A 16,341-nucleotide genomic window follows, 5' to 3' on the forward strand; every position below is an offset into this window, starting at 1 on the left:
AAAAAAATAGGTAAGAATCTCCCATTGGATAATTACTGCATGAGTAGCTTCTCATGTGTTAAACAACCATGTGGAAAGACACACTGTCACGCCTGACCCTGTTTCCTGTCTGTCCTCGTGCCTGTGTTGTCCCACGTGACCCGTGCCCCTGTGTTCTGCCTGTGATTTTCCATTACCTCATGTCTCATTTGTAGCTCCACCCCTTCCCCAGGTGTTTCCACTCCCAGTGTGTTTCCTGTTTTAGTTAAATAGACTTCCTCTGTCACTTGTCCTCTGTCGGTCTTTGCACTGTCTCCTGTTGTTCGTCTCATTCTCTGTGTTTCGTAGTTTCTCAGTGTTTCCTTGTTCCTCGTAGCCTTTAACTCTCTGCCCTTGTTATTTTGTTCCTAGTTTAGTAGTTATTCCCTGTTTAAGTTCTTTAGTTTCTTGTCTACTCCCTTGCCCTGTCTAGCTTTAGTTATTAGTTTATTTCTGTGTTGCCTAGTCCCCTAGTGTTTAGTCTTTTAGTAGTTTATTCCCTATATTTATACATCTCTGCCTTGTTTAGTTTTGTATTTATTCAGTTCCTCATTTATTTCTTTGTTTATCTACTCCCGCTGTGTTTGTTAGTTATTATCTATCTAGTTTAGTTCCTTATTGTTTTCCTCGTTTGTTTTTGTCAGCCTCCCTATTTGTTTGTAGTTTATATTTATATTCCTGTTTATTCTGTTATTTTCTAGTTCCCTGTGTTTTCCCTAGTTTATTCCCTTGCCCTGTTTTAGTTTATCCTGCCTAGTTTTATAGTCTCCCCGTTTGTTTATCTTTAGAACCTCTTGTTTGTTTGTTAGTTTTAGCTCGCCTCTGTTTCTTGTTTTTCTTTGTTTCTTGTTTACTTGTTTATTTATTTATATTTATGTAATAAATTCGCCCTACCTGTGAATACGTCCGCCTCCACGTCTCTCTGCCTGGGTCAAACCCTGACACACACTATCCTGTGGTCGCAGGAAATATATTAACCTGTTTCAGAAGAGTCAAATTATTGGCGTGCATAAAGCCAAAAATGTCTTAAGAAATTGATAAAACTACTAAAACCAGGTTAAAAACTGTTCAACGCATTATAAAAAAAAAAATCGAAGGACACTGTTTAAACATCATCTTCAAGGAAGGAATGTGGTCAGAAAAATAAAATGATCTCGAAGTTTTGGTGAATTCAAATTGTAGAAAAAACAACATTAGAAATTAGGGATATATTATTTTTAATATTGAAAGGAAGAGCATTTCCACATGCACAGTGCAAAGGCAACTCAAGAGATTGGGACTAAACAGCTGTGTACCACAAGGAAACAGTGGAATAAGAATAATATTGTAGTACTTGCTAGACATCTACACATCAAACTCTTAATCTGCTGAGTACAAAATTTTAGACATGACGAAACTCAGACACAGGAGCTCAACACAGGAACTAAGGGCTACCACCACTCAGCTCATGTGGGTCAAACAGCAAAACTTGTACTGTGAAACATGACTTTAAACATATAAACTGAGGGTTTTTGTCAGATAGGAGGGAAAACATGGCAAAGATGCTTCACAGAGACAGCGACAGTGTTGAGAGAGAGACAGAGAGAGAGAGAGAAGAATATATTTATTGCCTTTTAATGTTTTTTTTTTTTTTTTACAGAAAATGCTGCAACAGAATGGCATCATTGTCTTGAATCCCTGTAAAGCAGGGGTGTCAAACTCATTTTGGCCGAGGGCCACATTGGCATATTGGCTGTCCTCCGAGGGCCAGATGTAACTTATAAATGTAATAAAATGTAACCAAATGTAATATATGTAAATGAATGTAATTACTCCTTAATGTTAAATAACTCTCAATATATTATTTATTCAATCAAATATTACAGTTGCATGGAAAAAATGTTTGCTTGTTGCTCTATTAACATAAATCCTTTTAATTTGTCATGTCATGAAATCCAAAAACTCCATCAATCAAGAACCAAACTATTCAAGTGAATAGAAATGACATCAAGTTATATTAACTTTGAAATTATTAACTGAAATAAGGCTTAATAAATATAAAATCAAAAATTGTGAGCTGTTAAGAACATAGCATTTCCTCAGATTTAGCAGTTCCTCATCCAACCACTAGTGGGAGCTGCAGCAGCAGCACCACAAGTCCGCAGTCTTTACTGAGTCAGAGCTACAGCCCAGCCACGGGCTACAGGGCTCAGCTCAGCCAGTCTGGAGCGTTTTTACAATTTTTAAGTTCTTCTGTGTATGAAATAAAGATTTTTGTAACCGAATAATACAGCTCTCTACAGTTCATCTTTCAGCCCAATCAGCTAACAGCAGCCGTTTAGAGCATGAGTCACTGCTGGGACTACATTATAAACAGGTCAGTTATCGCGCTGCTAACCTCAGGATGTTTATAACTACGGAGTTTAGTGGACACACCACGGCTGCAAGGTTAGACTGTTGAAGGCTACTGAAGACTATTAAAGGCTATTGGAGGTTATTGAAAGGGTTATTGGGGGCAGAAATCAGTAAAGGCTGGTTAGATAAGTGATTCACGTCCTCGTACTTTGCTGCGGTGAAACTGCGACTAGCGCTGTCACAGTGATGTTTATTAACGTCATTAAAACAGATTTTGTCAGCTATTGTCTTATAAATGTTTACACAGAACTTATATCTCTCCTAAAAAGCGTTTATTTTGGTCAGAAACACTCTTCGTAACACAAAAGGCATACCGGTCTTTCGCCTTGAAGCACAGCCGTCCGTCTGCATCAACTTCTCTTTTTCTGGACATTATGGGATAAACATTTATATGTCTCAATTCCACCCGCGAAGTTACACCTTCCCTCCGGCAGGGTTTCCACATCAATGACTACACTGCCGTGTAGTGGCAGTAAGCCGTAACTTTGCGGGTAATACAATCGACAAGCATTGTGGGAAATGTATTTTTTGGTCAAAGAACGCTTCTGACTTATTTATTATAGACACTAAGATCTTACAAGCTCTCGCGGGCCACATAAAAAGACGTGGCGGGCCACATTTGGCCCGCGGGCCTTGTGTTTGACACATGTGCTGTAAAGTAACCAGACCTGTAGTATAACTGATGTTGCAGAGCTTGCCCTGGAATTTGCTCCAGATTGAATGAGCTGTATGTCTTGCATTGTGACGTGTTTTAATTACTTTTGTACTATAATGTGGCATCTATAACTTTAATCACACATTACGTATATTTTTCTATTGTAAATTATGTTCAAATGATCTAAACTGCAAAAGACTTTAACCGATGACTTCGCCCAGCATTGCTAACGTCAGTATATCTACTGTACCTGCTGCCAGCATCACTACTGTGGTATTAGTATTGCTATTATGATATTAGCCTTGTCTTGGTTGGTTCATTAATATCTGTAGTTTTTACAACTACAGCATTAGTTTTCTGAAAATCTCTTTTTGAATCCAAACAAAACCTATTATATTAGCAAATCAAATCAGTGACTTTGTGAATCAATTAAACCGATTCAAAATCAGTGCTTATTAGACATGCAGATCAAAATAAAAGAGCGCTTTAGATATCAAATATGTCCTGATGCGTAAACTACTCCAGTGCAAATTTGATTTTCACTTCAACCATCCCCATCACTTTTTAACCTTCTCAGGAGGTTTAAGGTGAAAGAATGGAACTCTCTCTCTCACTCCTCTCTCTGTCTCAAATCTCAATGTCGGTAATAATGGTGTGGCCTTGGAGGGGGATGTGAAAGCCACAAGCAGTGATGGGAAAGTGAGCCTGTCTGCTGACGATGCACCACCCCATTCCTGTCCTCCTCCCCTATACCCTCCCCCCCTCCAAAAACACTTACATACAGCTCTAGCTCTCAAGGGCAAGCGACACCACAGGGAATTTATCGTCGGCTGGGTCATGCCCGATCTCGCTTCCAGAGAATAAATAACTTTCTCCGCTTGTGCCAGGATGAGTTTTTAATTTGATGTTAACTGAGTATTGACCAAATGTCATCCAATATGAAATCATAGGCTGTGCTGTTCTCACGGTGCAGAGTAGGGTCCGTATTCAGTCTTGGCGTTTTTGATTTCATTTCTGGTCAATATTGAATATAAACCAAATGGTCATTTGTATAATTTGTTATGAAATTACTTATAGATATTCATGTAATACATTCTCACATAAAAAAGTAAAAGTATTAACTGTGTACCTTTTGCATTTACAGAACAGGCTAACAAAGTAGTTTTTGTAATTTCATTGCATTCCACTGTAAGAAGTCACGTTTGTTGTAACTGTACATAAAAATAGACGGGCAGCTTGTCCTTGGAGAGTGTGACATAAGCTCTAATAAGGGCAAAACAGTTCCCAGTAGGGGAGCTGTAACAATTGGAGACTTCTAGCGAATCCTTCTGCGAATGGCTCTGATGGTTATAAATGATCTGGGCTGCTGGGAGCCAGGCACCGGGGAGAGACATCTTACCCCTCAGAAGTTACGTAGAGGTTATTGGCAGTATTAAACAAAAATACTGTGTGATTTAATTATTTTATTGATTAAAGGTGAACTAAACACATTAAAGGTGAACTAAACTAAAATTGGTGTAGTAACACATGATGAAGAGTATTAACCTTTGTTGAATAGACCACCTCCATTCCTCTGCAACTTTCTGAGATCCAGTCATTTTGTGCAGTTTCTCCAAACATGCTTTAGAACGGATGATACAGAGCATATTTTGCCCCTGCAGATAAATCGTGGAGATTAGGTTATGCTACAGCATGGAAACAGTGTTTTTAATAAAGTTATTTTGGACTTTTAAAGTTCTTAATGCCTTGTTTTAAATGTCAGAGCTCTCTAAATTCTACCAATTAGTTGTGGAGCTACTTTGAGCCTGGATAATGGTGTAAAAAACGATTTATCTGCAGGGAAAACAACATGCCCCATATCATCCATTCTACATGTAAAGCATGTTTGGAGAACTGACAAAATTACTGGATCTCGGAAAGCTGCAGGAGAATGAAGGCGTAGCCAGAATATTCAACATAGCCCAGGTTATTACTCTTTATCATGTTTTACTACACCCACAGTCAATTTCACACCGGAGTTCTCCTTTAAGTTAGAATGGCAAATTTCTACCACAATTGGAAAGACATATAGGGGTTAGAATAGAGAGCACGTACCTGGATGACCATACACAGTCACATCTGTCCACTAAGGTTTTTGATTCCTGATGGTAGATTCCTTTGGTGACATGGTGGCTTAGTAGTTTCACATTCACCTCCCAGCACCTAGAGTCTTGGGTTTAAGTCCCTACCTGTGTGGAGTTTTCATATTCTCCTTGTGTTTGCATCGGTTTCCTCCCACAGTCCAAAAACATGGAGAAACATGGAGATCAGTTAAACTGGACACTCTAAATTGCAGAGACAAATTTAATACTGTAAAATTATCCTGGTGTGTGTGTAAGTATGTATGTTTGAATTTGTGTGTATGACTTTATGCCCAGATATGGATTGGCACTCTGTCAACTCCTCAGTGCCCAATGCAGTCCTACAAGTGGACAGTTGTTTCCGGTTGAGAGTACACTGTGTGCGATTGGTTTTTCACCAGTCTGTGTGTGTGTGTGTGTGTGTGTGTGTGTGTATGGATGAGTGCTGAGTAAAAATAGATGTGTATAAAACGTAATTGTAAAGCATCCATGGGTTTCCAGAAAGGTTCTATATGAGTTTGTTTTATGTAACATTTTTTTCCTGGTGTCACTTTACTTAGATGATCCATTATGTATGCCCCATAGATGCTCACCTAATATTCAAGTAACATGTTACTGAAGTTTGAGCTAAATGTAAATGACTCACAATAAAGAATGTATGTATAGATAGTTAGTGGTTTACTTGCATCAGTTAAAGCAACTGTTTAAACTATTCAAAGCTATCTTGGTGTCAGAAGTTTGCTAGTTTAGCTTTGCACTGAACATACAAGGCTAAAGTACCTAACAAGTTTCACAAGTGGTTATGAACTTTTTACACTTCATAAATTAGAACTGTTCTGTCATCCTCCCAGCTCAATGTCCTGTTCGCAAGCTGAACGCCTGTAGCCAGTTATTATTTAGCTTTTATGATTGTGTGTAAAACATGATTGTAAAGCATCCGTGGGTTTCTAGAAAGGTGCTATAAAAGTGTAACTTCATCCATTCATCTTATGTAACATTATTTTTCGGTATCACTTAGGGCTGCAACGATTAGTCGATATAATCGACAATGTAGGTTATTTAAGTTTTAATGACTACAAATTTCAGTGTCGACTAGTAACAGTACTGCAATTACACAAAGTGCTGGGGACAGAAGCACAATGGTAGATGGGTAAATGGATCACTCACACAGTTTATGCTCAACTTAGTCTGTGTCTCCAAAAGTACCCAAACACACACAACAACATCTAACAACATTTAAATGGTTTTTAAATCTTATTTTCACCTATTTCTTTAGTTTTTAGAGATTGAGAACAAGGCAGAATTAGTTGCTGACTAATCAACTAATTGAAAAAATAATAATTAGATTAGTTGACTACCATAATAATCATTAGTTGCAGCCCTAGTATCACTTTACTTGGGTGGTCCACTATGGACGCCCCATAGAAGCTCACCTAACATTTAAAATAACATCTTACCCTATCGCTAATCTTAACCTAAACCCTTACTTAACCCTAAAACCTCACTCTAGCCTTTACATTAACCCAAAACTTAGACCTAACCTTTAACCTAACTCGTAAACGTTAGGTTTAGGGATATATTTAATTGGCAGTGTGTGCTGATTAGGAAGCAGCAGTTCCCTTATCAAAAGGAGGATTCCAACACATCTCTCTCTGATTGGCTCTGATAATGATGATGTGAGCCTTCAAGGGTGTCTTGGCAAAGGGAAGAGTGAGAGTGTGGAGGACTGGGGCAGATCACACTGTTAGGGATGTTGTGATTGACACTCTGGTTGAACTGTCTGTAAGTCACTGTCTGTCTGCACTCACTTCATCAGAAGTAGCTTTTTCAGTCTGTGAAGAGGGTGGGGGTGGGGGGCTGCCAGATAAGGCAATAGTCAGTCCAAGGTGGTCTGCATTGTGTCAGCCATGAAAAGACACACATGCTAACACTCATACATACTGTACACACAGACACACACACACGGTCCTTATTGTAGGCTGAGTAATGAGGATGGGTAGCATATGCTTTGTCATCTGCTCCACCGTATGCCAAGTCCTATAGCATGAGACCGCACACTCCTCTACACCACAAACACACACACACACACTTGTGCACTCCATTTAAACAGTGGCAAAGGAGGCTGAAATGATCTGCAGAGAGATAAAAATAATGGTGATCTAATCGCTGCTTGGCTGCTATGGGATTCCTTCACAGTGTGCAGATTTGGACTGTGACCAGAACTGTGGTCCAGGTCCTGTTTGAGAACATCTCTATCTTAATGGAAGGGTTGCCGGTAAAAGAATGGGCAATCACACCTCAAAGCTTCTGCCTTCTGTTGTGTTATGCCAGTTGGTCTTAAGTGTGTTGCTATTTTAGATGGTGTATTGGACCCTGTGTTTAGCTGTCCTTCGTCCATGTGCCCACGCTTAGCTTGCTTCTGTGTTTTTCAGTTCTGCTATACTACAAAGTAGTGATCAAATGTTTGGATAGTTGGTTAGTGGTTTACCTGCATCAGTTAAAGCAATAGCTAAAATAATTCAAATATACCTTACACCCTATCTGGACGGGATTCATTTCTCAGGGGGGCGTCTGCGAAAAATATTTCACACTTCTACGCAGTGATAAAACACTTGCATCTGGACTACAATAGAAAAAACAAGAGGACAAGTATGTTTTTTGGCTTTCTCTGTCTTGACATAAGGTTAGTACCCCCCCCCCATTTCTACTCGCTGTTGTGTTTATGTGGATCTCCGTGAAAATGCGTGCCCAAAGTGTAAATACATATGTAGCAGTGTACAAATAGCTATTCTATTAAACGCGAGGTGACAAAAATTAGAGATGTGAGAAAAACACATACATGGTCGTTCTGGACAGGAATAAAATGTCCACATTCTCTGGAGAAAGAGCTGCTTTTTGAGCAGTCACAATGTCCGCGGTGTCGGCTACAGTGTGCTGCACCATTTGCGTAGCGTGCGCGTGCTTGCGTAGCTTAGAGGGAGGGATCGTCGATGCTCTTTTTGACTTCAAGGCTCGAGACCATGACATAATTTCGATCGATTTCGATGAAATATCGAAATCGTGACACCCCTAATTTATACATATAGCTTCAATAATACGTTTTCTACACTAGCCAGACACCAAGTCTGGGCTTGTTTTGGCTGATTGACTACATTGGGGATGCAGTTTATCATTGTGTACAATAAAATAATCATTATGTCTATGTGAATTTGTATCACTATAAAGCTCTCTCTCTCTCTCTTTCTCTCTTTCTCTCTCTCTCTTTCTCTCTCTCTCTGGACAGCAGTACTCTGGAGAGTCCCAGCAGGCTGGATGAAGAGCATCGTCTCATTGCTCGTTATGCCGCCCGCTTGGCAGCTGAAGCTAGCAATTCTACAGTGAGTATGCATTAATGCACACACACAAGCACTTGCGCATACACACACACTCACTCACACACACACTTTCGCTCGCTTTCCCCCTCTCACATCTTCTTGCTTTGTCTCACATACACACAAACACACACACACATACTGTAGGCCTAAGTCACACTGTATTCCCTTCCATACGCCACACCTGCTCTGGCAACACATCACTTTTCCTGCACCCCCAACTGTGCTGGAACTCAGAAGTAATCACATGTTGGACGGTTGAAAGGACACAGTTATTCCACATGTGTTTGAACTCCCGCGTCTGCTGCGCCTTTTCCCTTTTCTTTGCCGACGTGACGGCCCTCCGCCTCGTCATTATCTGCGGCAGTGAGGCGGCCTGTCACTCAGTGTGTTGATTTAATAGCTAGGCTTTGTGTGCCACTTTCTTTTTAACTGCCTTCATCGTTGTGTCCCGCAGCAGTGCCCTCCCACTGACCTGAGCTTCAACTTTGATGCCAATAAGCAGCAGAGGCAGCTCATCGCTGAGCTGGAGAACAAAAATAGGTGCGTTTCCGTTTTCTTTTTTTTTTTGGAGTCTGTGTGTTCATCACCGTGCTCTTCTGCAGTCTGACCTATCTCATTATGTTTCTGTAATTATATCATCAATACTGCTTAATGACTCAGCTAATAAGTCTTTAAAATGAGGCACAGAACTATCTGTCACATTAGTAACTATGTAGTCTAGGACCAGTCCAAGGGTAATGCTATAAATCCAGAAGACTGAAAAAGAGATTGAGAAAAACGGAAAAAAAATATTTTAGGTTCTTGCGGTTTAGATGTTGTTTTCAGTCCTCTTGGGTTCACAGATTTGCTGACTGTCTCAGTGATTCTATTGGATTATTTGTGATAGAACAAGATATGGAACAAGAACTACGGTTCAAACATGTATGACAAATTACATCTGGATATTGTATTTCTCTGTGATGTACAGTACCAGTCAAAAGTCTAGACACATTGTCATACATGTTTGTTCTTTATTTGTAATTTATTATTAACCGCACTGTAGATTAATATTGAATAACATGAAACATGTAAGCAATTAGGTAGTAGACCAAAAAAAGTGTTTGTCCTAGATAAAAATATATAAAAACCCAGCCCAGGTGGTTTAGGAAAGTTTGGAGTGCAGAGTAAAATAAAAGCAGATAACAAGAGCTCAGCATCTCTAGAAACTCCTTTGAGACAGCTGGAGAACCATTGCAGGTCCTAACCCATGAAGCCGCCAAGAGTGGACAAAGTTGGCATCAAAGCAAAGGGTGCTACTTTAAAAAATATATATATATTTTGGCTTGTTTAAAGCTTTTTTTTGTGTATTTCATTATTGTATATGCATTCCTTCATTTTTAATGTATTTAATATTATTATACAATGTAGAAAATTATAAATATAAAGAAAAAACATTAAATGAGAAGGGGTGTGTCCAAACATTTGACTTGTACTTTACATTGTGGTATTTAAAAATACAAGAATGTTCACTTGATTTCATTAGAAGTCACCGATCTATGATATTATGATATTAATAAAGCATTCACAACAATGAGAATAGAGTGTTGATCGGTCAGCCTTACTAGTGCATCTCAAAAAATTAGAATAATATTGTAAATTTAGTTTATTTTAGTGCTTAGTACTAAACTCAAATATTATATAAATGTATTACACAGAGTTTTAAGCGTTTAACCCGAAAATCAGTGTCTCAGAAAATTGTAATATTTTATAAGACCAATTGGTCCCCTGTGGCAGTGTGGGCAGTGTGCCAAGTCCTGCTGGAAAATGAAATCCGCATCTCCATAAAACTTGTCACTGACCATCAGTAAATTTTGCATTTAATTTGTAAATCAAGGAACCAGAGTCTGGAGGAAGAGTGGAGAAACACAGTCAAAGCTGCTTGAGGTCTAGTTTGAGGTTTCCACCAATCAGTGATGATTTAGAAAGTCATGTCATCTGCTGGTGTTGGTCCACTGTGTTTTATCAAGTCTAAAGTCAGTGCAGTGTTTTCCCACAAAATCTTAAAGCACTTCCTGCTTCCCTCTGCTGACAACTTTTATAGAGATGGAAATTTCATTTTCCAGCAGAACTTGGCACACTGCTCACACTACCAAAAGTACCACTTGGCCTTATATAATATATAAAACACCATCCAATCCACAGCCAGAAGCAGAAGACTAATTTCTTAGCTGTGTTGTAAAATAGAAACACTGAGGAACATCTTACTTTACGTGCAGTGGGGGGGCTGAGGTTGTTTGTTTGTTTGTAAATGTTTGATTCTAATGTGTGATTGGCCAACAGGGAGATCCTTCAAGAGATCCAGCGGCTGCGTCTGGAGCACGAGCAAGCCTCACAGCCCACCCCAGAGAAAGCCCAACAGAACCCCACTCTCCTCGCAGAACTACGCCTGCTCCGGTACACACACGCTCACAAACACACCTTCTAACCCCCACACACTCAGCTCATACAGTGGAATGCAAATGTTTGGACAGCCCTTGTCCAAATTATTATTAAGTGAGTGTAACTGAATATTAATTGGCAAAACATTTCTTTAATATTTTAAGTGCTGTCAGTGTTGTTACGCATTAATGCACATAATTAATCTTGACACTTTAACACGTTATTTTGTAGTGATTCATCATTTCCCCCCTTTTGGCCTCAATGTCCTGACGTGTTTTTTTTTTTACTGGTGAGCCTGGTGACGTATCACCTATATTTTTTCACAGTTTTTTTGTGGTATTTAGCGATGTGAACACAGTGTAACTATTACTAATGCAATAGCTATTGCAAATGTTCTGTGAGGTTTGCCATTTTTGCCTGTGTAATCTACCCATTTATCTCTTTACAGAGATAATGTTTCCTCATGTGTTTTACATTTTGCTTTGATGTTTTTAATATTTTAAAATTCAGACTCATTTCTTTTATGAAACATAAATATACATTGAAACAAACTTTTTAAAAGATTTACATTAAATAAGCAATTGTTAATAGTTTCAGAATTGATGCGATTGATGACTAATAATCACAGCAACTTGTGCAGTTTGTGCAGTTCGACACAAACTTTATAGTCAGAGAGCAGCAACCCAGACTTTCTTACACAGTACTTATTACACCCTGGTTTCACACATATCCCTGCTCATGTAAATAGAAATGTAATGTATACTTCAGTTTGTTTACAGTTTATATATTCATTCCTTGTACATTTAAACAGTGCAAAAATGTATGTATAGCCTATGTTATTTATTTACATCTGTTATTATTGAGATTTGAGAAAACTATAAAATGAATTTTATTACATCAACACAAATAAACACAGTAAACCGACAAGTTTTAATATTATATAGTTATTGCAATAATAATGTGAGACATATTTAGTGCATTACATCAGTAGTTTAGAGACAGATCATAGTGACAGCAGACACCTGTGCTGCAGAGGTAATAAATGAGGGACTGACCAATCTGTGGCCATTTTTAAGCAGGGTGTAGGTACCACTTTTGGCCACTAGAGGGCGTTAAGGAGTCAGATGAGTTCAGTCTGCTCTTGTGTTTAAGTGTTGAGTGTTGAGTGGATGAGGGTTTTTAACTCACATAAGTGACAAAAAGACTTTTTATTTTGTTTCTACTGAATGTTTGGAACATTTGTATTTATGTAAAATGAAAATATTAACATTTATTTTGTTGCAGTTTTTTATTTTTATTAATTAAATATTTTTCATATTGCCAAAACTATTGTTATCGCAAAAAATACTCTGAAACATTGCAATACAATTTTAGGGCCATATTGCCCACCCCTAGTGATTACTGACCCTTTGCTACAGTTCTCATCTATAGACTTCTCAGTAAAAAGTCAAAGATATCAGCTATACTGATACAGTGATATGAAAAAGTTTGACCACCCCTAATCCTTTTCATGATTTTCATTTATAAATCATTAATTGTTTGGATCAGCAATTTCAGTTAAATATATCATATAGCAGACTAACACAGTGATGTTTGAGAAGTGAAATGAAGTTTATAGGATTTACAGAAAGTTTGCAATAATTCTTTAAACAAAATTAGACAGGTGCATATATTTGCACTAATTTAACACTATTTATTGGAACACAAAATGTGTTTGGTAAGCTCATTGACCCTTGACCTACATACACAGGTGAATCCAATTATGAGAAAGGGTTAAGGTAGCCAGTTGCTACCTTAACAAAAGTTGAAGTTGCAAAGATGAAGTTGCGCCAGGGCTGGATACTTCAACAAGACAATGACCTTAAACATTGCTTAAAAACTACAAAAGCATTCATGCAGAGGAACAAGTACAGCGTTCTGGAATGATCATCTCAGTTCTTAGACCTGAATATTATTAATAATCTGTGATGTGTTTTAAAGTGGGCAGTTCATGCTCTGAAACTTTCAGAACTAGCTAAACTGGAAATGTTTTGTAAAGAAAAATGGTCCAAAATACCAAAATACCATTGGAAGATATAGGAAGCGTTTAGAAGCTGTTATTTCTGCAACAGGAGGATCTATTTAATATTGATGTAATTTTTCTGTTGAGGTGCTCAAAAGATATTCAAAACAATAAAACAACAAGGGAGCCAAAATGTATGCACCTGTCTTTTTTTGTTTAAAGAATTATTCCACGCTTTCTGTAAATCCTACAAACTTCATTTCACTTCTCAAATATCACTGTGTTTGTCCTCTATATAATATATTTAACTGAAATTGCTGATCTAAATAACCAACATTTTTTCTAAATAAAAAATCATGAACATTTTTAGGGGCACCCAAACTTTTTCATTCCACTGAATGTTAAACATAACGTTAGATATGTGACTTTAACAAACGTTTCTTTGTATGTGTTTGTTCAGGCACAGAAAGGACGAGCTGGAGAAGCGCATGTCTGCGCTGCAGGAGAGCAGACGGGAGCTGATGGTGCAGTTGGAGGGTCTCATGAGGCTGCTGAAGGTATACCCAGCTTTACATAGAACGGTCAGCACAGTGCTACTGGCCTCAACATGACTTTCTGTAGTGTGCTTACTGTGCTCTGCTGCCTCACAGTCAAATCACTGTTCAGCCACAGACTTACTTCTTCTTCCTTCTTCTTTTATCATTTACTGTACCTTCTCTTCCCTCATTCATCCAACTCTCTCTTTCTCTGTTTCTTTTCTCTTTCTCTTTTTCGTATTTTCTGTCCTGAATCGGTTTCCTCTCACTGCTCTCTCCTCTCTGCTGGCTGACAGGATGAAGAGCAGAAGGCCGTAAGTGTTCCTCTGTCCTGGCTTCAGTCTTTAACATGAGGACCATTACAGAGCGCTTAAAGGAACAGTTACACCTAGCATGCTTCACCCTGATCTATACCTGCTGCATCTGTAGCATCAGTGTGGGAATGATCACTTACCATCAGAATATATATTTTTAAACAAGTTTCCTTGTTTTTAGATGACAGTAAAGAGACTATTAACTAGAGATACACTGAAATAAAAATTAATGGCTAAAATTGAAACACAATTTCATTCATTTTGCCATGTTTGTTTAAGTTTGCTATTATTTTTTTCTTTAAAAGTTTTGTCTTTCTAAGCTTTGTAAGTCTAATATTATTTTTCTTATTATAGGTATTCTTATATTAACCAGTGTTACATAGAATTCTCAACCTGTTTTAAGTAATTTGAACTCCAAATAAGCACAAAGAGTCACCAGTCAAGTTATTATGAAAATTAATTATGAATTATTTTTTCCAAATTGAACCAAAAAAATCTAAGAACATAAATCAAAAAGCAAAATTTTTGCCCGATTTAAGTCTTACCTCTTTCATTTTGAGACTTTTGCTTAGCCCATTGGTATATTTCATTGCTTATTGCTTAATATAAGCATATGCATCTCAGTTTACTTAAATTCTGCCTATTTTCTTCCAGTGAAATGTTTGCAGTGCGATCATTTTGTGGCCAAATATTTTAGGTTGCTGAATATTCAATGCATCCTTACTATTAACCTAAAATGCACTAATAGAAACCAATTGCAATTTATTGGAGCTGTGTTGTATTAGATATATATGTACAGTATATATGCTACAAATGCAGCCAATAGGCAAAGACACCAGAGAACTGTAGCATGCATGAAATATAAGGAGCAGTAATTTTACAGATTTATTTACAGACGTCCCAGATAAAAGTGTATAAAAAAACAGCTACTCATGCAGCTAGAAATCACTGTCCGGATTAACAAAAGTGTCTTACGAACAAACAAAAATACTGAGGTAAATGTGAAATATGAAACTATTTTATTACCACTCATTCATTGAGCCTCATTCAGTCTTATTTAAAGTTCTCAAGAAAGGTCTTAACAAAAACTCATAGTTTGTTTTCAGTCTGCAGAATCTGCTCATGTAATGATAAATCCCACTGTCTTTATAAATCAGAAATAAGAAAACGTAAGTGAATGTCAGAATATTTGTGAAAACTGTTTAAGTGTGTTTGAAAAAGGAATTTCTTATTTAGAATGGCTTGTGAGATGAGGCCCAATCTCCACTTTACACCTTGATCTTCTTCATTGGAAAGCCTTTGTGAATCTGGACCCTGATTGGCGTTTCTGAATGTTTTGCATGTCTTTAAACTAGTGGTGTCAGAATTTTGTGATTAATCAGAATCAATGGCAATCAATGTAAGATTGGCAAAATAAAGTTATATTTATGTTAGTGGTGTCAATCATACAAATTATATATCAGTTAATCACAAATTAAATTAAAAATTAAATTAATACAATTAAAAATTGTAAATGCTGGAAATGAACAATAGTGTAGCTCCTTATTCCACCTTCAACAACTTGGAAAAAGGAAACATGTCATCAGCTGTGTGTGTGCGTTTGAGAGAAAGAAAAGAGCGAGAGAGAGAGAGAGAGAGATGGAGAGTGAGAGCGAGGGCGAAAGGAAAAGAGAGAGAGAATAAGAGAGGGTAAAAGTGATCTTCTGAACAGCAGTAGAAAAGCTGTGTGTATGTGTTTAAATAAACTCGCTAATACTGTATAACTCCAGGATCTGTAAGGAGTGAAGTGTGGGAAGACGTTGTGGCCAAACGTGGTGACATAATTAATTTAATTTACAGGTTAAAGTTGCCAGATTAATTGCATGTGTTAACATGTTAATGTTGACAGACATATTAAACTAAATTACAAGTCCTCTTAATTACACAAGCTTTCAAATATACAAAGTGGGTCTGACTGTCTGCTGGTCAGTGTTCCCCTGGTCAGATTTTCTCAGTTTACATTTTCATGTAGGAGGGCTGCATTACTTGGACAACACCTATGAAGTGCTGTAATTAAAAACTAGCCTTTTTTTTTTAGCTTTTTTAGCTTGTAACTAAGAAAGTCTGAAGGTCTGGACCAAACAAGACGGGTGTGAAAACACCCTTAACCCTCCTGTTCTGTTAATGGTCAAACTGACCCATTTTGAAGTTTGAAGATATATACTTTAAATATATACTTTAAAAACATTTAAAGTATATATTTTTTTAGTATGAAACTTCTTCTGCTTGCCTTCATTAGTTTAATCAACATATAATATAAAAAAATGGTTCATCTCACATATTTGCAGCCACCCCCTGCAAAAACAAAAACTAAAACAAAAATGCAATGTTATGGTTTAATGTTATGTAAAACTATTGTTTTATACCAACAGTCTTTCAAAGTTAAAAAGTAGAGAAACAATAAAAACAAGTTTGAAATATGATTTTTTTAATGAAAAACGAGTGAATTATGCTAATTGAAGCATTACCTT

At 37.5% G+C, this 16,341-nt stretch overlaps 1 protein-coding gene across 12 annotated transcripts in view; it reads left to right on the forward strand.

Annotated features, from left to right (window-relative positions):
• Positions 1–16,341, forward strand: part of dtnbb (dystrobrevin, beta b) — a 106,033-nt gene that overhangs the window by 76,288 nt on the left and 13,404 nt on the right. For 3 of the 12 annotated variants that reach the window (XM_007252181.4, XM_022672908.2, XM_015606594.3), the window contains 5 exons: positions 8,471–8,564; positions 9,016–9,101; positions 10,881–10,994; positions 13,442–13,538; positions 13,814–13,831. In XM_007252181.4, coding sequence (XP_007252243.2) covers positions 8,471–8,564; positions 9,016–9,101; positions 10,881–10,994; positions 13,442–13,538; positions 13,814–13,831 — 409 coding nt within the window. The remainder of the gene's footprint in view (positions 1–8,470; positions 8,565–9,015; positions 9,102–10,880; positions 10,995–13,441; positions 13,539–13,813; positions 13,832–16,341) is intronic. The other 9 variants (XM_022672901.2, XM_022672909.2, XM_022672903.2 and 6 more) reach the window with 7 other exon arrangements.

Source organism: Astyanax mexicanus, chromosome 14, assembly GCF_023375975.1.
Source record: "Astyanax mexicanus isolate ESR-SI-001 chromosome 14, AstMex3_surface, whole genome shotgun sequence".
Lineage (NCBI taxonomy): Eukaryota > Metazoa > Chordata > Actinopteri > Characiformes > Acestrorhamphidae > Astyanax > Astyanax mexicanus.